The sequence below is a fragment of the Gadus macrocephalus genome, chromosome 12 (assembly GCF_031168955.1).
Source record: "Gadus macrocephalus chromosome 12, ASM3116895v1".
NCBI lineage: Eukaryota > Metazoa > Chordata > Actinopteri > Gadiformes > Gadidae > Gadus > Gadus macrocephalus.
Window position 1 is genome coordinate 25137011 of NC_082393.1, and position 17500 is coordinate 25154510.

At 47.5% G+C, this 17500-nt stretch overlaps 1 protein-coding gene across 1 annotated transcript in view; it reads right to left on the bottom strand.

Moving 5' to 3' along the window:
• LOC132468577 (single-stranded DNA-binding protein 3-like) overlaps nucleotides 1-14745 on the bottom strand; it is a 17759-nt gene extending 3014 nt beyond the window's left edge. The window contains exons 1-3 of the mRNA XM_060066302.1: nucleotides 14529-14745; nucleotides 5448-5520; nucleotides 5-104 (exon numbers count right to left, since the gene is read on the bottom strand). Of these exons, the coding sequence (XP_059922285.1) occupies nucleotides 5-104; nucleotides 5448-5520; nucleotides 14529-14584 (229 nt within the window). The 5' untranslated portion in view covers nucleotides 14585-14745. The remainder of the gene's footprint in view (nucleotides 1-4; nucleotides 105-5447; nucleotides 5521-14528) is intronic.
• Nucleotides 14746-17500: the final 2755 nt, after the last annotated feature.

Here is a 17500-nt window from a genome sequence, read left to right on the forward strand (position 1 = left end):
TAACAGTTGAAGGTCACCAGAGCAGGATGAGTGCGTACGTACCACCACCATGAGTGGAGGAATCCTGGGGGTTCCCCAAGTGTGATGTTCTTCTCCCATCGGATCTGTAGCAGAGAGAGAGAGAGAGAGAGAGAGAGAGAGAGAGAGAGAGAGAGAGAGAGAGAGAGAGAGAGAGAGAGAGAGAGAGAGAGAGAGAGAGAGAACATGGACATTTAGCCACCATGTTTTATGCATAACATCATCATTTTGTTCAACTTTTCCCTGACTGACACTTGGACAAATGGGCCGGGATTAGAGAGAGGAGGAGAAGCAGAGAGCATGCCGGAGCCTGCAGGTTCAGATCAGGACAGACAGACGGACGGACGGAACACTGACACACACACACACACACACACACGCAGACACACACACACACACACAAATAAACAAACACACACACACACACACACACACACACACACACACACACACACACACACACAGTCGAAGATGGCTGACATTTGGAAATCCCAAAAATATCTAATATTGGCATAACAGTCAGCAGTAATAGTATAGTATAGCTGTGATGGGTCCGCCCACACAGGGATTCCTTGATGAATGAAGGGGGCCAGGAAGAGTTTTACGCTGGACAGTACAAAGTCAAAACGTCCCCTCTGAAGCTTTCGTGTACTGCGTGTCTGTGTGTGTGTGTGTGTGTGTGTGTGTGTGTGTGTGTGTGTGTGTGTGTGTGTGTGTGTGTGTGTGTGTGTGTGTGTGTGTGTGTGTGTGTGTGTGTGTGCGTGTGTGTGTGTGCGTGTGCACAGTTGTGCGTGCGTGTGAACATCACTCGCTGGGAGTGATAGACAGGCTAATTGAGGCGGTGGAGCCCAGGTGATCTCCCTGGACGACCTCTAGTGTTCTTGCGGGAACAGGAATACCTTATCTACCAAACGAGCTTCGGTCAGCATGTGTGTGTGTGTGTGTGTGTGTGTGTGTGTGTGTGTGTGTGTGTGTGTGTGTGTGTGTGTGTGTGTGTGTGTGTGTGTGTGTGTGTGTGTGTGTGTGTGTGTGTGTGTTTTTTCTGCAAAGAGGGAAAGGTAAAAGGACAACGAGGTGCAAAAGGAAAAAGTTTGAAAGCTAATGCAATCGAATGAAGGGAGGGAGACTCGAACGCACGGGCTGGGAAACTAATGCCAGAGTATCTCAACTTAATGTCCCGGATCCGGTCTGTGTTTGTTTAAAGTCAACCCCCGTTACAGCAGGAGACGTGTTCCGCCTGCCAGTTTCAAAAGATGCGATCTGAGCTCTTGTGCCGAAGTCTTAAAAGTTTGAACCCGAAACGTTGGGTTCCATCAGAGCACGTGTGAGAGACACGGCCAAACGTTGTTCAAACCCACTCAACCCCATTTTGGCCTGAAGGTTGCAGAACTCTTGTATTTATCAGAGATCATAACCGTTTAACAACTTTGTACATTTCACTCCAAAAGAACACACAGATATGTTCACCAGCACTTTGTGAGACCCAAACGGAAGCGTTTTCAATGTCGCTGTGTTTGTGAGGATTGGGGGGGGGGGGGGGGTTGGTTCGCCCTTTAGGGTCTGTTTGAGTGTGTGTTTGTTTGGGGGTCTGTGTGACTATGAGAGTGTGCGTGGGTGTGTTAACGTCTGAATGAATGAGTCAGGGATTGATGTGATTCTCGTTTGCTCGTGTGTCTCGATGGGTTTGAATCTGTTGTCTATCTGACTCTACTTGCGCCTGTGCGTGCGTGCGTGTGTGCGTGCGTGCGTGCGTGCGTGCGTGCGTGCGTGCGTGCGTGCGTGCGTGCGTGTGTGCGTGCGAGCACATCTCTATTTATCCATCCGACTCCCTGTGCCGTGCGCGCCTTGTTATTTCCGGCCCTCGGACATCATGCGTGTGTGTGTTGTGTGACTGTTGTGTGTGTGTGTTCTGTGTGTTCTGTGTGTCAGTGCGTGCCTCCTATGTGTTATTTCCATCCCTCGGACATCGTGCGTGCGCGTGTGTGTGTTGTGTGTCTGCTGTGTGCGTCGGTGCGTGCCTCCGATGTGCCTCTAGTCTGCAGTTGACCCAGAACTTAACCTCCTTCCAGAGGCTCACCAATAACACTCGATCTCTGGGAGCGGTTCAGCCAAGAGGCTCTGCAATCAGCCGCCTCGCCTCCCCTCCCGCCGGGCCCTTCATCAGCCCCAGCTCCCCCCCACACCTCAGCCCTCCTCCCTCCTGGCTGTCAGCGGCAAGCCCCCAACCCCCATTACCACCGCCAGCCCCACCACCCCAACTATCACCAACACCACCACCTTCACCACCTCCAAAACCATCACCACCACCACCACCAACACCACCACCTTCACCACCTCCAAAACCACCACCACCACCCCAACTATCACCAACATCACCACCACCACCACCATCACCAACTCCACCACCACCACCACCTCCACCACCACCACTATCACCAACACCACCACCACCACCACCACCACTACCACCACCACCACTATCACCACCACCACCACCACCCCCACCACCTTCACCACCACCAAAACCATCACCACCACCCAAACCGCCACTACCACCACCTCCACCATCATCTCCACCACCACCACCATCACAAGCACCACCTCCACCATCATCTCCACCACCCAAACCGCCACTACCACCACCATCACCATCATCACCACCACCACCATCACAAGCACCACCTCCACCATCATCTCCACCACCACCACCATCACAAGCACCACCTCCACCATCATCTCCGCCACCACCGCTGGTGGAGGCGTGGCGGAGATATCCATGTTTGCCGTGGGTGGATTTTATTTGCTTTTTCTAATGAAATAAATCCTTTCGTTTTTTTTGGCGCCGGCTAACTGCATGGAAGTGGTTCTAGGTATCCAATTCTGTAATTCCTTCTGCTTGATTCGTCTCAGCGTTTTCTGGATCACTGCTTCTTAATGGTAACACATCACACCACCAGGTGTGAGTGTGATTAGCAGTGACAAGCCGTTTGAAAATCTGCCTCTTCTGACATCACAAGTGGGCGTGTCCACCTAGATGCGTGACGGACAGACGAGCGACGTTTGCTCCAGTCCACCGGGTAGGCAGGCAGACGGATCTTTCCTGCACACGGCTAGGTGGACACGCCCACTTGTGATGTCAGCAGAGGCAGATTTTCAAAACGGCTTGTAACGGCTAATCACACTTAAGGGCTGATGACGGTCCCACGTCACGCAACGCAAGGACCACGCAGACGCTTCGACGCGGCCGTGAACCAGTTTTGGCTCTGCGTCTGGCGCGGAGATCCAAATCAAACACGGTTTGAACAAACATGTTTGATTAAAACAAAGCGCTTGGCTCCGTTTTCGTTTTTTGGCCCGGAGATATGTCAGGGAACGGCGTCTCCGGGGGATGGGTGCCCCGTTAAACCCGGACCCTCTGCCCACGTTTAGTCCTCAGTTTACACTCGCAAAGCCAACGGTCATCGTGTGCGTGTGCGTGTGCGTGTGCGCGTGCGCGTGCGCGTGCGCGTGCGTGTGCGCGTGCGTGTGTGTGTGTGTCTCAAGAGCACTGGACGCCATGTCAGTCATCACGCTAGACTTTCACGGCCCCTTGCGATTGGGCACTAGGAGTGTGCCCCCCGCTCTACTGAGACCGCTGATATCCAATCACAAGCTGGCTGAGCGAGCCACCATCCAGTGTGCGCAACGTCCAGAAAGGGTCTTGGAAAAACCTCGAAAAAAGTTACCTTTATTGTACCTCTGCGAAGAACATGCGATACCAATTAAAACACAGTAATAAAACGGAGCTATTTTTTTTAATACCTGGTTGTTTAATTAGTTCAAAACCAACAAGGCCTCCTCTGCTGTTATGAAGCCCATTAATCGAAAGGCTTTGGATAACACAACCCGCACAAAAGAAAAACAGCCACTGGCCGGACGAAGAAAAAAAAGAAGAGTTTATGAGTTGCAATTTGCAAGTCGTCAACTGAAATTACATCTTAAACGACTTATTTTCCCTCCGGCGTCTGCCTAACAACCCTTCATTTCTATAAATCATCAACGGCGCATGCTACTTAAATCCTTGTGTAAAAAAAGTCGGCCTCTGGCTATGACGGTGTTACCACCTCGGTCCGACCCTCTGCCGCTGAACGCAGGAGGGGGTCAAGGGTCAGCGGTCCGGGGGCGCCGCAGTGATGGGACGAGCTCCCTGCCGAATGACCGGACCGCGGAGTCGCTCACCAGCCTCCACAACAAGACTCAACACTCACTAGTTCAGAGTTCAACTGGGCTCCGCATAGCCACTCCCCCCCCCCACCCCCCCCCCCCCCCCTCCCACACCTCCTACGCACGCATTGTACGCACTTATTGTACGTCGTACTTAGTTAAGTAGCATCTCATCCTAGCTGTCTTTGTTGCACACGGGGAATGGGTTAACCTAGTGATTGTCAGTGCTTGGCACTCGGTTCTATGAACGTCCTTACTCTACCCCGAATATATTATTGTTTGTCATTCTTCTTCTTCTGGGCGGCGATGGGGGAGGGGGGGGGGGGGGGGGGTCCCACAGCTAAAGGGGGGGGGGCAGTGTTACCGCTGTGGGGTACGAGTGCGTTTGGCTTCCAGGGAAGAAGCGCAGTGTGTCTGGGAGGGAGTGGAGCTGCACAGAGCCAGCGGGCCATGGGCCGGGCAGGACGAGGGGGGGGGGGGGCGGGGAGCATTAGCAGGAAGGATGTCCATTAAGAAGAGGATGCAACACATTAGAGACCTTTCCTCGCTGACTGCTAGAGGGGGGCGGGGGATGTGAGACAGATATCTCTGGTCTATACGCCGGCCAGACCAGCGGTTTCGTGTTTCATTTAATCCGCGGTGGTGTACGTCACCTGGACCAAGGCTAAGCTTGGCTTCAGAAACATATTTTACTTAATTAATCAATACCCTTTAAGAACATCTTAAGCCGATTTTCCATGAGGTTATTTGTGTGTATTTATCGTCTGATCTTAGATAATCCTCCCCAATAACAACACTATCATCTAATTAATCTGTCGGAGACGTTTCTGTGTGTTTGATCATTAAAACTTTTCAATTTCGAAGAACAGAGCCTTGTTGAAACGTCGCTTTCTCCACACGTCAACGAAGCAAACGATGAGACGATGTCGGTCCAAACTGTATGACGTTAAGCGCAGCAGTTGTCACGGTGACCCCGCGCCAGCCCCTAATGTAGATTCCATCCTAGCGGCAAACACAATAGAGAAGGAATCCCATTCATGCACTGGCCCCAGGAAACCCGTGTGAGAGAAGGAGAAGGAGAAGGAGAGAGAGAGAGAGAGAGACAGAGAGACAGAGAGACAGAGAGACAGAGAGACAGAGAGAGAGAGAGACAGAGAGAGGGAGAGGGAGAGCGAGAGAGAGCGAGAGAGAGAGAGAGCGAGAGAGAGAGAGAGAGTGGTTCTTACCTCTGACAGGAAGGTCTGTGCTGATTTCTGTGCGCCGACGTGAAGCAAATACTCGTACACATATAAAGCTAACCTGAGAGAGAGGGAGACAGAAGAGAGGGGGGTGGTCGAGAGACAGAGAGGAGGATGGGAGAAACGGGAAAGGGAGAGGGAGAGGGAGAGGGAGAGAGAGAGAGAGAGAGAGGTCAGTGTTGCAATTTTGATTGTTGACATTTTCTCTTCGACAAACTGACGACCCAAAGCACCTCGCGTAACTGAAACGCCGGAAAAACCTGTGTTGATACGTTACCGTGCGATCTCAGGGATTCTCCAGTGTGCGCACGGTATAAGTAACAACAACACAAATAGAACACAGCCGACATGTACAGCTTGCTCTCTCGTTCCCCCACGCCGTTCGAGACGGTGTTGGTATTGGACGGGTTTTACTGTACAGAGATTAGCAGCTCGACGAGGGGTTGAGGATTGTGTGATTCGAGATCTACTGTTCTGCCATCAGAAGCCTCGGTGGCACACGGCCATCTCCCTGGGGTTCAAGTAGGCCCCGACTCCGACACCAAATCCAGCAGATGCCACACACAGACAGAGAAACGGATGAAATTCTTTACGGGATTTCCAAGATCCTATTCAATGTCAATATTTGGATATGGAGATGAAGACACATCAAAACTTTTCCGAGGTAACTTGTCACTTCTGTAATCACTTTTGTTTTTCGAACAAATCCTTCAGGCGGCCACATTTACTTTGGACATTTACATTTGTCACTGACGATTCAATGTCCAAAGTAATGTCAAATATATATTTTTAATATGCAAGTGGTTAGAATTTAGTGTTTTATCTAAATTGAGAGTAAAGGTGTCAAAGTCTCGAAGCCTTGGCCTTGAATTACCATCTGCCCAGCGAGCATGAGCAGTGCATGTTGGTCTTCTCACATGTAAAGGTAAATAACAAAAACAAAACATTTGAACATTTCACTCATTTAGAGATATTTACTTTCTTGGCGCTATTGACCATGGGTCGCAAGAAGACATGCCCCAACACAAAGAACCCATCATCTCAAATAAGCTCTATTTCGGTAGGTCACAACAGATGCTGTGTTTACTTTACTTGCACCCAAACCTCAACCATTATCAAAAACAGTGTTCTCTCCCTCAGCATGTCCTGTCTGCAACATGTTGGCTCTGGGAAGAGCTGTCCAAAGGCCGGTGATAAACAGAGGATCGAGCCTCCTCTGGTCAGACGCCACCTCGATCCCACAAGGGGAGAGAAAGGAGTCATTCGGTTAGGTCCTAGTGTGAAATACCAAGTGGCAGGCTTCCCCTCCTACACGCCCCCCCCCCCCCCCGAATCAGCCTTAACTCTGAGAGGCAGACCCCACCACCTGTTCCCACGAGAGAGGCGGCGAAACAACGTCACTTAGTGAGGGTCTCTGTGTGTGTGTGTGTGTGTGTGTGTGTGTGTGTGTGTGTGTGTGTGTGTGTGTGTGTGTGTGTGTGTGTGTGTGTGTGTGTGTGTGTGTGTGTGTGTGTGTGTGTGTGTGTGGGCCACCTGCCCCTGTTGCAGTGTATAATCTAACAAACACTTGAAGCCGGGCTTCAGGGGGGAACACTCGTGATGCTCTGCCAGAAGCATTAGGGGGAACACGGGAAGAGGAGGAGTGGTCCTCTCCCAGACGGATGCTGCTAGTCGCCACGGAGACGATGGAGACGAGGGCGGCAGCAGAGAGTGACTGTCTGTTATGATGTACAGTTATTCAAAATAACTGTTTAGTCTGATATAATTGTAGTCTGAACAAACCTCTGTTGTATTGTTCAGAATTCAATTTTGAGTGCTATGGCATAAAATTATAAACTACATTAATACCTTCTAAAATGTGATCATCAGCTATACAAACTTTTGTCCATATTGCCCAGGGTTACCATAAAATAACAAATCCTAGTGCTTTGTTTCCCCATGCAGTGAAACAAAGACACCAACAATATATAACTTAAACTGATGGCATTAATGCTTTGCCCTAGGACTAAAACAAGCACAATATTTAGGTACACACAATATGTTTGTCAAATAAAACCGAGATTTGATTATACTGCTCTCAATTTGAACCATCCAGAGTCGGATATCACAAGCGACCGAAAAAGGGAAATCCGCTGTGCTTTTCACCCCCGAAACGGGGTGAATGAGAGCGCAGTCTGCAACGCTACAGCCATACCCTATCAACCTGCGGTTGCCTCACCGCTGAAACCTGCGATGTTAACTACAGCTGACACATGTTGCTAATGAATTAGAGATGAGAGGCTTACACAGAGAACCCGTCCCTGCTCCCTCTTGTTGTTCTTTCACAATTGAAAACTGTCCGTTTCAGGCGGCCTCTCTCCCACCCTGGGAAGGGTCAGAGGTCGGCGTATTGTCGGTTCGTGAGAGGCCTCACCGCCGGGCTTGACTCACAGTCGATCCGTTTTACCCAAAAAGAGCATCGCTCTGTCTGTCCAGCGTCCTCTGAACCTCAACAGATCAGAACCGGCCTCATAGCCGCTCTACTCCTCCTCTCTACTCCTCCTCTCTACTCCTTCGCCTCTCCACTACTCCTCCTCTCTACTCCTCTGCCTCTCCTCCTCTCTACTCCTTCGCCTTTCCTCCTCCTCTGCTAACGCGACTCTCTGTCATGTCAAGGAGATCTCTTTGACATCGGCTCGTCTCCAGGAATCGCACCTGCCATCTCGCCCCCGGGCCATTCCACACTGCCCGAGAGAAAGAGAAAGAGAGAGAGAGAGAGAGAGAGAGAGAGAGAGAGAGAGAGAGAGAGAGAGAGAGAGAGAGAGAGAGAGAGAGTACCTCAATTCAACGTTAGCTAGCGAAGACGGTTAGCAAATTACCTCTCCTGTCTTTATTTCAATAATTCACGAGCCAGAGCACGGGCTCGCTTAGATAAGGTATGCACGGAGTAGGAGATGGAGTAGATTTGGTTATTACATCCCCTTTCACAAAGACTCTCCATCCTTCAGCGATGTAATAAGATATATAGTGTGCATAATCAATGTGGCCCCGCCATGTAACAAGCAAAACACACGCCTGTACGTGGATGGAGAAACGCTGGCTGTGTAAAAACAGTGGTTATGAATCAGGGACTGTTGGTGCTTGTCATGCGGCTGATGTGTGGAGGTCCGGATCGTCTGAAGGAGCAGGGAGATGGAGGTGTTCTCGATGGGGGGGTGGAGGTTCCTGTGGTGATGGGGGGGTACTGGAAGCCTATTTCAGTGGACCGGCTCTCTGGGCTGGGTATCGCCAAAGATTTCCCGAATTAATTTGATTCTGCCTCACAAGGTCCTCCCGATACTGTTCGATTTCGGATTTCGATTTGGTCGGGGGTCTTTCATCATTCTGTATCTCGGTGGGAGGCAGTGTGCCTTGGGGTGACCCAGGTTTTGATTCCTGCCTTTCGTCCCAGGTAACACGTATTACCCTCTCTCCTCCAACCTGCCTTCCTGTCTGTCGTTAAAACACAAAAAAGCCCATGCTAAAAAGAATGATTTGAATAAATGCTCAGTCTTCGGATTTGATGAATCAATAACCAATCAATCAAAATTGGATCGATTTGGATCTTAAAATTGATTTTTTTTTTAAACCCCATGGGTTGACGCTTACGCATGTGCGATCATGCACATATGCATGTGTGTGTGCGTGCACGTCCATGTGCATGTGTATGGGGTTGTATGTGTAAGCCTCATGACCAGAGTACCATTGCCTTTCCTCATTGACACCATTGCCAGAAACAATGTTTGAAGGCTCTCGAATTTAAACAAGTGCACCTATGACTACCTGAGGAGGACACATCGTTTGCATGGGTTCTTACATTTACATTTATCACATCACTTTCTAATAACATCCTCCAACAAACTGTGAAGCCACTCACATCCTTCAACTAAAAGAGGAGGAAACAACTCTTGAACCTTTCCAAACGTGGACACCATTTCTTCCGTTTCAAGTCCAAAAAGGCAAGGCATTGCCCTTCTACTTAGTATGTAATAAACTCATCCCTTCTCTTGCATACAGAACATCCCTTCTCATTCTTCTTCTTCTTCTTCTTCTTCTTCTACGAGGCAAATAAAAAACATACACAAGCCATTATGGCTTGTGTACGCTCCGAAAACTTCCAGCGTTTAGCCTCCGATATCTGCCTCCTTTTCTCCCCAGTGAGGAAAAACTCAAAACATTTGCAGAGATTCTCCAAACGCATTTCAGTGTAAAGCTCGATTAATTGGCTGTTGACACGTATGAATGAAAACACAGTCAGTATAAGAGAGGGACGGGGGGGGGGGGTAAACACGGGGGGGGGGGGGGGGGGTGCTTGACTGGCGGAGTCGAGGTTTCTCCGCCGATTGCAAGAGTGGGCTTCTTTATGCGCTCCTCAAAAGGGGCAGAATGCGAACGATGGAGCCATCTGTGCGGAATCAGAACCATGCATTCAGGCCTGAAGATCTCCATTAAACTGCGTGTAAATACACAGGAGGGGGGCTGGAGGGGAGGCCCGATGCAAGGGACCCCCCGTGTTCAAAACAAACTCATTAAACCCTCCACGCATATCTCCCCATTTTCATGTTTTTGTTTTTGCAAATCGCAAAATGAAAAACCAAACATTCCATAACGAAAAATAGTCCCATTTATTGGTGTTTGTCCTACGAACCTCGACTTCAGCCTCAAAGGAGCCCCACGCTCCCCCATTCAGTGCGATCATGCAGGACCCCCCTAAAACCAAGTTCTTTACATTTACAGCAAAACATTCCCAAAAAAACCTTATGGGGACAGAAAGTCCCACGGCGAAAGGGGAAGGTGAGATCGACACTCTACGCAAGGCTGGTCGTCCATTAAGTAAGCAGACATAAACATAACAACAGCAAATGATCAATGAGCTACACAAAGCAATAAGCCAAAGTAAAAGGCAACCGAATCTCTAATCAGCATGTATGCGACTGTTCCAGAAGGTCCAGTCCATAAGCAGAAGCGTCGGTCGCGTCATAGACGTTACGGCCCGATTCCACCGGACGCGTCAGTGCTCCCAGTAGCCCGAGGGAAACCAGTCACAATGAGGCGTGGGGTGGCGTGGCGGTACACAACTCCACCAGTAGCTGCCGACCGTCCGCCGGGTTTCTGGTTCCAGTGTGACCAGGACAATACTGGGCCCATTTCAGTTGTGTAACCTCTTTGGTTGTTAAAGCCGATGCTTCATCCATGGGACCTTCACCAGAAACCAGCATTGTTGTAGTTCTAAAACGAGGAACGCGCTCTACTGCGTCATGAACCAACCTGACGAGGCCAACGCGTTATGTATAAGGGAAAAGTACGATTCTAGAAAACCCTGAGAGGCTGAGCGTGAACAAAGATAAGTTTGCCAGCTAAACTATTGCATTTTATTATGAATGGATCCCTTTTCATTGAGAAATTTACTGAGGTTCCAATTACTGAATAATGAGGTGACATTCATTTTTGAAGCTCTTTATGAATCAAATCAAATAAACTCCAGAGTAAAATAAAAGAGCGACAGTAATTACGTTCCTTGGTCACAAGGGCATCAACTTTTCTGCGTGTTCCACCTCAGCTATCCACACCTCATCCCTTCTGTCTCTCTTTAAGGATCCTCAAGGATGAGCCGTTGCAGAAGCTGCTGCACCACCTCCAGACACCGTCACCCCAACCCCCACCCAAACCTACACCCATGTGATCTTAAGACAACAGCACTTCTGAATCTGTGCTCGTGCCCCGGCCTTGTCCGAGTCATTGGTAAGACGTCAATAAAGTGAAAATCGTAGTAAAATCGGTTTTGCCTCGACTCAACTTGTTGGAGATCAACATAATTCATTATCTTCATTTTAATTTCTCCACTATTTCCTCTCCACTCTATTCAAGGCCCACTGAACAACACACACACACACACACACACACACACACACACACACACACACACACACACACACACACACACACACACACACACACACACACACACACACACACACACACACACACACACACACACACACACACACACGAAACAAGGAATGACCTTGCTCGGTATTAAAAGCAAGATATAAAACTTGTGGTTCTTATTAAAAAATAAACAACTTTGGTAGGTTTCATGGACTTCTACAACAATGCCCAAAACGTGCAGAACTATCAGTGCATAGAGTTGTAGAGACACGTGCACAGACACGTGCACAGAGAAGACCACAGGTAACAACCTAAATGTGGGGACGTTTATCACACAACTTCTCTATTTATTCTAGTTCAATGCCACTTCAACCATTGGTGGTGAATTGTTCTTAGTACTGCACACATGTCAATTATATTGATTAGTGTGTTTGCAAACATTTCAAAAACTAAGTGTGTGGGTATTCCACTGATTCAATTTGAGTAAATCAGACCAAAGATATTGCCATGGTCATTGGCGGGGGGCTCTGATTGGACAAGGACCTAGACTTTGACGCTTGTTTGACAGAAACACAGTGCAGGCCACAGTCGGCATATGCCATTCTAGAAAGCGCTTCTAGAATGTGCTGGAAAAATTGGTACAATTCTAAAATTCACCCGATTTATTGATTTTATCTCTTTGATTTTAACGTTTATTGTAGACTTAATAAATGAAACATGTATCACAATACTAGGTGGAGATATTCAAAATAACTTTTGTTACATTGTTACCTATGTTGCATTGTTCAGAATTACATTTTGAAGCTTACGTCATATAATGATAAACTATATTAGTACTGTCTAAAAATACAAATATTGGTCCATATCGCCCAGCCTTACTCAAAAATAACACATCCTAGTGCTTTATTTTCCCCATGCAGTGAAACAAAGGCACCAACAGCATATATCGCTTAAACTGAAGTCATTAATGCCTTGCCCTAGGACTCAAACAACCAGCCAATGGGGTGGCAGTATCCCGGGACCGAGACGGACTGCGAGTCGGGAGGGTCTGATTCAGCCTGATTAGGTCCCGCACAGCTTTCTGCTCTTAATATCTGAATATGTATGTGACCATATGAATATGTAAATGAGGCTGGGGCTAATTCAGTGATGCATCGAGACAGCTGTTGTGGGCGCCACGGTTACAAGGGAACACGTGTACGCCCAGGAGGGCAGGTTAGGGTGACAGGACAGGGAGTGGGAAGGCCAAACGCCATCTATTATTTCTACCTGTAATCTACCTGTAGGCCTGGACAACACTTAGAGACTCTCCCTCTCTCTCTCTCTCTCCCTCCCTCCCTCCCTCTCTCTCTCTCCCTCCCACCCTCCCTCACTCTCTCCCTCTCTCTCTCCCTCTCTCTCTCTCTCTCTCTCCCTAACACATAAGGAGCTCTTTTGACAATACATTGATACAAGGTTGAGGAGTTTTCTATTTTAAAGAATGCCCAATAATTGTTTGTATATAATCAATAAACATGCCAGACCGTGAGCATAAATACGAAACCGAGGAAGTGGATGGAGTTAATCATGGAGTGAACTCACACTGGTCATTATTAGTTATTAAATAGATAATAAATAATTTAAATTTGTCCAATGCCTGTGAGTCTTGTATCACTGCTGTAACACACCAATAATAACTGTAATAACCAACAGGTAAACATGGCATCCATGTGAATGGGGCTCGTGGTGAATATTCAATAAAGGGATGTAATATCAAAGAATCGTCTGTTGATTCAGAGATCTCCTGAACCACGTGGGACCGTTTCGTTTAGGATTCAGCCCGGATGCACGCGCTGGCACAACACTGTGTTTGTCAACAAAGTGATTCTGATATGGGGGGGGGGGGGGGGGCGGGGGCGACAAAGACCCGACTGAATGAGGATGCTTAACAAAAAGGAGACTGTCGTTAAGGCGGATTATTTGAAGCCATATCTTGTGTGTGTGTGTGTGTGTGTGTGGGGGGGGGGCTAGCTGCTGAGGAGACAGGGGGTCTAGCGAATACAGTCCCGGGGTCTACAGAATACAGTCCCGGGTCCTAATGGGCATCAGTGATCAGCAGCCTGCTCTAGCAACAACAGCAATACTGCAAACCATAGGAGGTGGATGAAACACGTGTAACGATATAGAGCATAGATCATAAGATAAGCTTAAGGCTTTAGGATGTTTAACCGAAGCATTGGTGAATAATTTCCAAATACCAAAAAGACCTTAATGCAAAGATAGATTTACTGAAAAGGGATCAGATAAAAGATCATAAAACGAGGCGATGGTTGGTCCAGTTGTGTTTTGTTTTGTAGAATGTGCACGAAGCAATTCATATAAAAAGTAAGATGGAGAAACACGTAGGTCGTCTACTCTATATCATGTAGAAGGGACAGGAATTCAAAAATCCCAATATTAGGATATCTTTTTATGTCTTTTTTAATAAGTGAAACATCATGCGAGCAGCTCTCCTGCATGTGAGCGGGATGCTGAAAGTTTCCTACCGCCGTCCGACTGCTGAATGGGACCAAACTTTTCTCTTCACGACCTAGGTCAAATATAACGCAACATAAACACCATCATCCCATCACCCCCGACCCATCCATCCTCCACACACATCTGTTTAATCTGGACCCCACGGACACACTGTATAACCTCCATAAACTCAACTTTGTCTCGGACGTCCATGCCCTCCATCCATGCACATAATAAACACATCACCCAGATAATGTACCCCGTACAAAGTAACGCAAGTGGGAGAGGGACAGAGCAGCGGTACCGTCCATAACGGGACAATACTAATAATACTAATAATAATACTACCGTTTATCACAACACAGCGCCATGCATTTACCGGAGACCTCTGCCTTCTCTAAATAACAACCATAACCGGCATATGTTGCACGGATACGAACAGAAGTATACTGCCCGGTGAGCACAAATAACGCACAAACACACACAATTAACAAATTACACAGCAAAGACGATTAAAGTGCAGCGACACGCGCAGAAAGTTAAAGAGCCGCCCGCGTGCCGGGAGGACGGGACGCTCGGGGGACAGCACACACCTTTTAAAGGACGCTAGTTTAGAAAGTTCCCCCCGACCAGGTAACACTCTTAAACAGTGCGTAATTCACTTACTTTTCTCTCGCTTGGCTATCGGAAGGGACGACAGCTCCTTTACCTTTGGCGTACATGCTGGAGTCTGTTTTAAGACTTTTACCCTACTCAACACCTGTCAAAGAAAGCAGCCAGGAAAACGCTCCATCTCCATAGCTACCCCTTTAGTGTTTTTGCTCCCCCCTCCTTTTTTTACATCTCCAACATTGGCCACAAATCAGGCACAGTTTCTATTGGGGGGACTTGAAACCGTCCGTTGTTGGTTTTTTTTTTCTTCTCAGCCGCTGTTCCAGAGATGTGTTCGACCTCCCTCCGCTGCGCAACGGTGGGGGCTTCTTAAAGGGGAACGCACACTTCTTGTTTACTGGCCATGGTGTAAAGCAGCAAAAGCAGGCTCGACAGAGTCTGTACTTCGGGCCCCATCTTTTCAAGGAACCAGTAAAGGCTACGATCTCTCGGTATACAATACGTACTGTTAAGTTGTCAGTAAGTCGGCACTAATGAGGACACTCCCTTCTGTTTATTTCGTTGACTTTAGTTTATTTATTTAAAAGGAATCTGCGAAAGAATGTGGCCTGGATAGATTAACCAATGCTGAAGTCCTGATGTGGCTGAATCAAAAGCTAATCGCTAATAAGCAATTAGATATTTAATTTGCCTGAAATTAGAATAAAATTAATGTTTTAGTTGGAAAGGGTTGGATAATAACATTTGGCGGTTAGATAACGAACGATGGCTCGAACATGAGGGCTCAATGTAACATGTTTAGCAGGAACATATACCTTTATGTATCATCACAATGCACTCATGTGTTGAAGTGGAGAATCCACAGCTGGCCACACCACAGCCCACATCAACCAGCACAACATACTGGGAAAGAAATACGAAGCAGTGAATTACATAAGATGCCGATTTGCATGTCACTCAATTACAACAGCATTATTTTGGGTCAATGTCCGAACCAGGACCAGTTGAAGTTCTATTATTGTTTTTCTCTGTACCATCAGGTACGTTATCGTACCGGTACACTAAAGTGCCAGTGTGCGTTGACATCCTGGTTTTACCTCCTATGGCCTACGTCAGTGTCAACATGCCGTACCCTGCAGTGGTCTATGTTTGCACCGGGCAGGTAACGTGCTTCATGTGTGGAAAGGGCGGACAACTCTGCTACTATCTGACAGACTTGTTTCACATCGGATTTCTGTCTCACACGGATATTGAGAGAGATAGAATCACGTTTGCATCTTAATAAAACAAATGAACCCAGAGAAGAACACATAACTAATGTATTCCTATTTATTGACGCAGGGAAGTGATGCCTGCAGTAAATGCAGTAAACTTTAGATACTTACATTGACTATGGCAGCGCTCTGGGACATTTACCAACACATACATTTTAAGTGCATTTTAGAAGGTACACGGTTGAAGATTTGCACCTCTTTTGTTGTTGTTTGTATTTATAATTCAGTACACCTGGGTAGATATTTAGTTTTCACACACACTTAGCGAGGAATGTCTCCAGGCGGTAAAATATCTGCGCTATTAAAATCTCCAGTCAACCGTAACATAAAATGCCTTTTGATGAACACGGAAATGTAAAATCAGCAATACTGTTGTGGAACTACGCAGTCTTTGTAATACTTTGAACTACTTTGCATAACTATGGGGACTGCAGCACAAGGGTTGTGTTCCACAACTGAAACAGGGTCATATTCACGTTTAATATATCATTAGCTCTTTTATTAACATACATTCCTCAGAGTAACCCCCGGAGCAATGGGGGAAGGGGGGGGGGTCAACCTGTACTGAACCTCTGTGCTGATCAATATCTCCATCCTCGTGGACTTAAACGTAAAGCTAGGACACTCAGATATGCACATGCGTCAGCGATAACGATTTCAGACTAAGAGGCAGGAAGTAGGGCACGAGCCAGAAGAAAGCCCTTAAGAGAAAATATTTCCCTGCAGATTGGATCGGCGATGATTGGTAAGGACAGCGAGGCATGACATTGTCCAACATTGTTTCCACCCAGTATAACACCCCGTTATGCCTTCGACAGTTGAGGCTGTTTGTGTAATAATGCCCCACCTCGGACTGGAATGCGATTCCCCGAAAGATATCTTCAGCCTGATTTGGTAAAACAGGAGTATGTTTGTGTGTGTGCCTTTGTGTGTGTACACAGTGTATTAGTATTAGTATGTATTAGCAAACTAGTATTCCTAGTGGGATGATGAACTGCCCACATAGAGGACATAACTATCAAATGTGGCTGTTTCTTTGGATATCTGTCTATCTCTCTACGCCACAATCACATCATGCCTTGATTTCTTTCTATTGTCAGTATCTCTTCCTGGACTCTGCTGCTATGGTTGTCAGTCTGGCTGTCCAACACCACCAACTATCCAGAGGGGAAACACATCCATCCTGAAGTTTCTGGTAAAAGTAGTGGACTCCCTTCACTGCGTCACGTCATGTGTGAAATATGCTCTACTACTAAATATAACGTATAGGAGGGGGAGCCCCCACACTCTTGTTGATTATACAACTTGTATGCGATGCAACTCGTTCAGCCGGTGGGTGCTCAGTGAAGGGTTTAAGATTAACATACAGGTATGCAGTGCTTCCGCTGTACTGCCTGTAGCAAAGAAAGGCACAATACATTGCAGATAGACAGAAGAATTCCCCCAGCCCTGCCATTGTGGGGCCAATTATATTATCACAGGTTGAATAATTCAATGCCAAAGCCAATGGATGCCTTTCTCAGTCCATTTCTCAAGCACCTGCCTGGAGACGTTCCCTGGAGCCCTGTGTGTGTGTGTATTTGTGTATTGTGTATTTGTGTGTGTGTGTGTGTGTGTGTGTGTGTGTGTGTGTGTGTGTGTGTGTGTGTGTGTGTGTGTGTGTGTGTGTGTGTGTGTGTGTGTGCTTCAGTGTGTGTGAGGGCGTGCTCATATATACATGGTGTACCTTTGGTAGCATGCCGTTTGTTATGC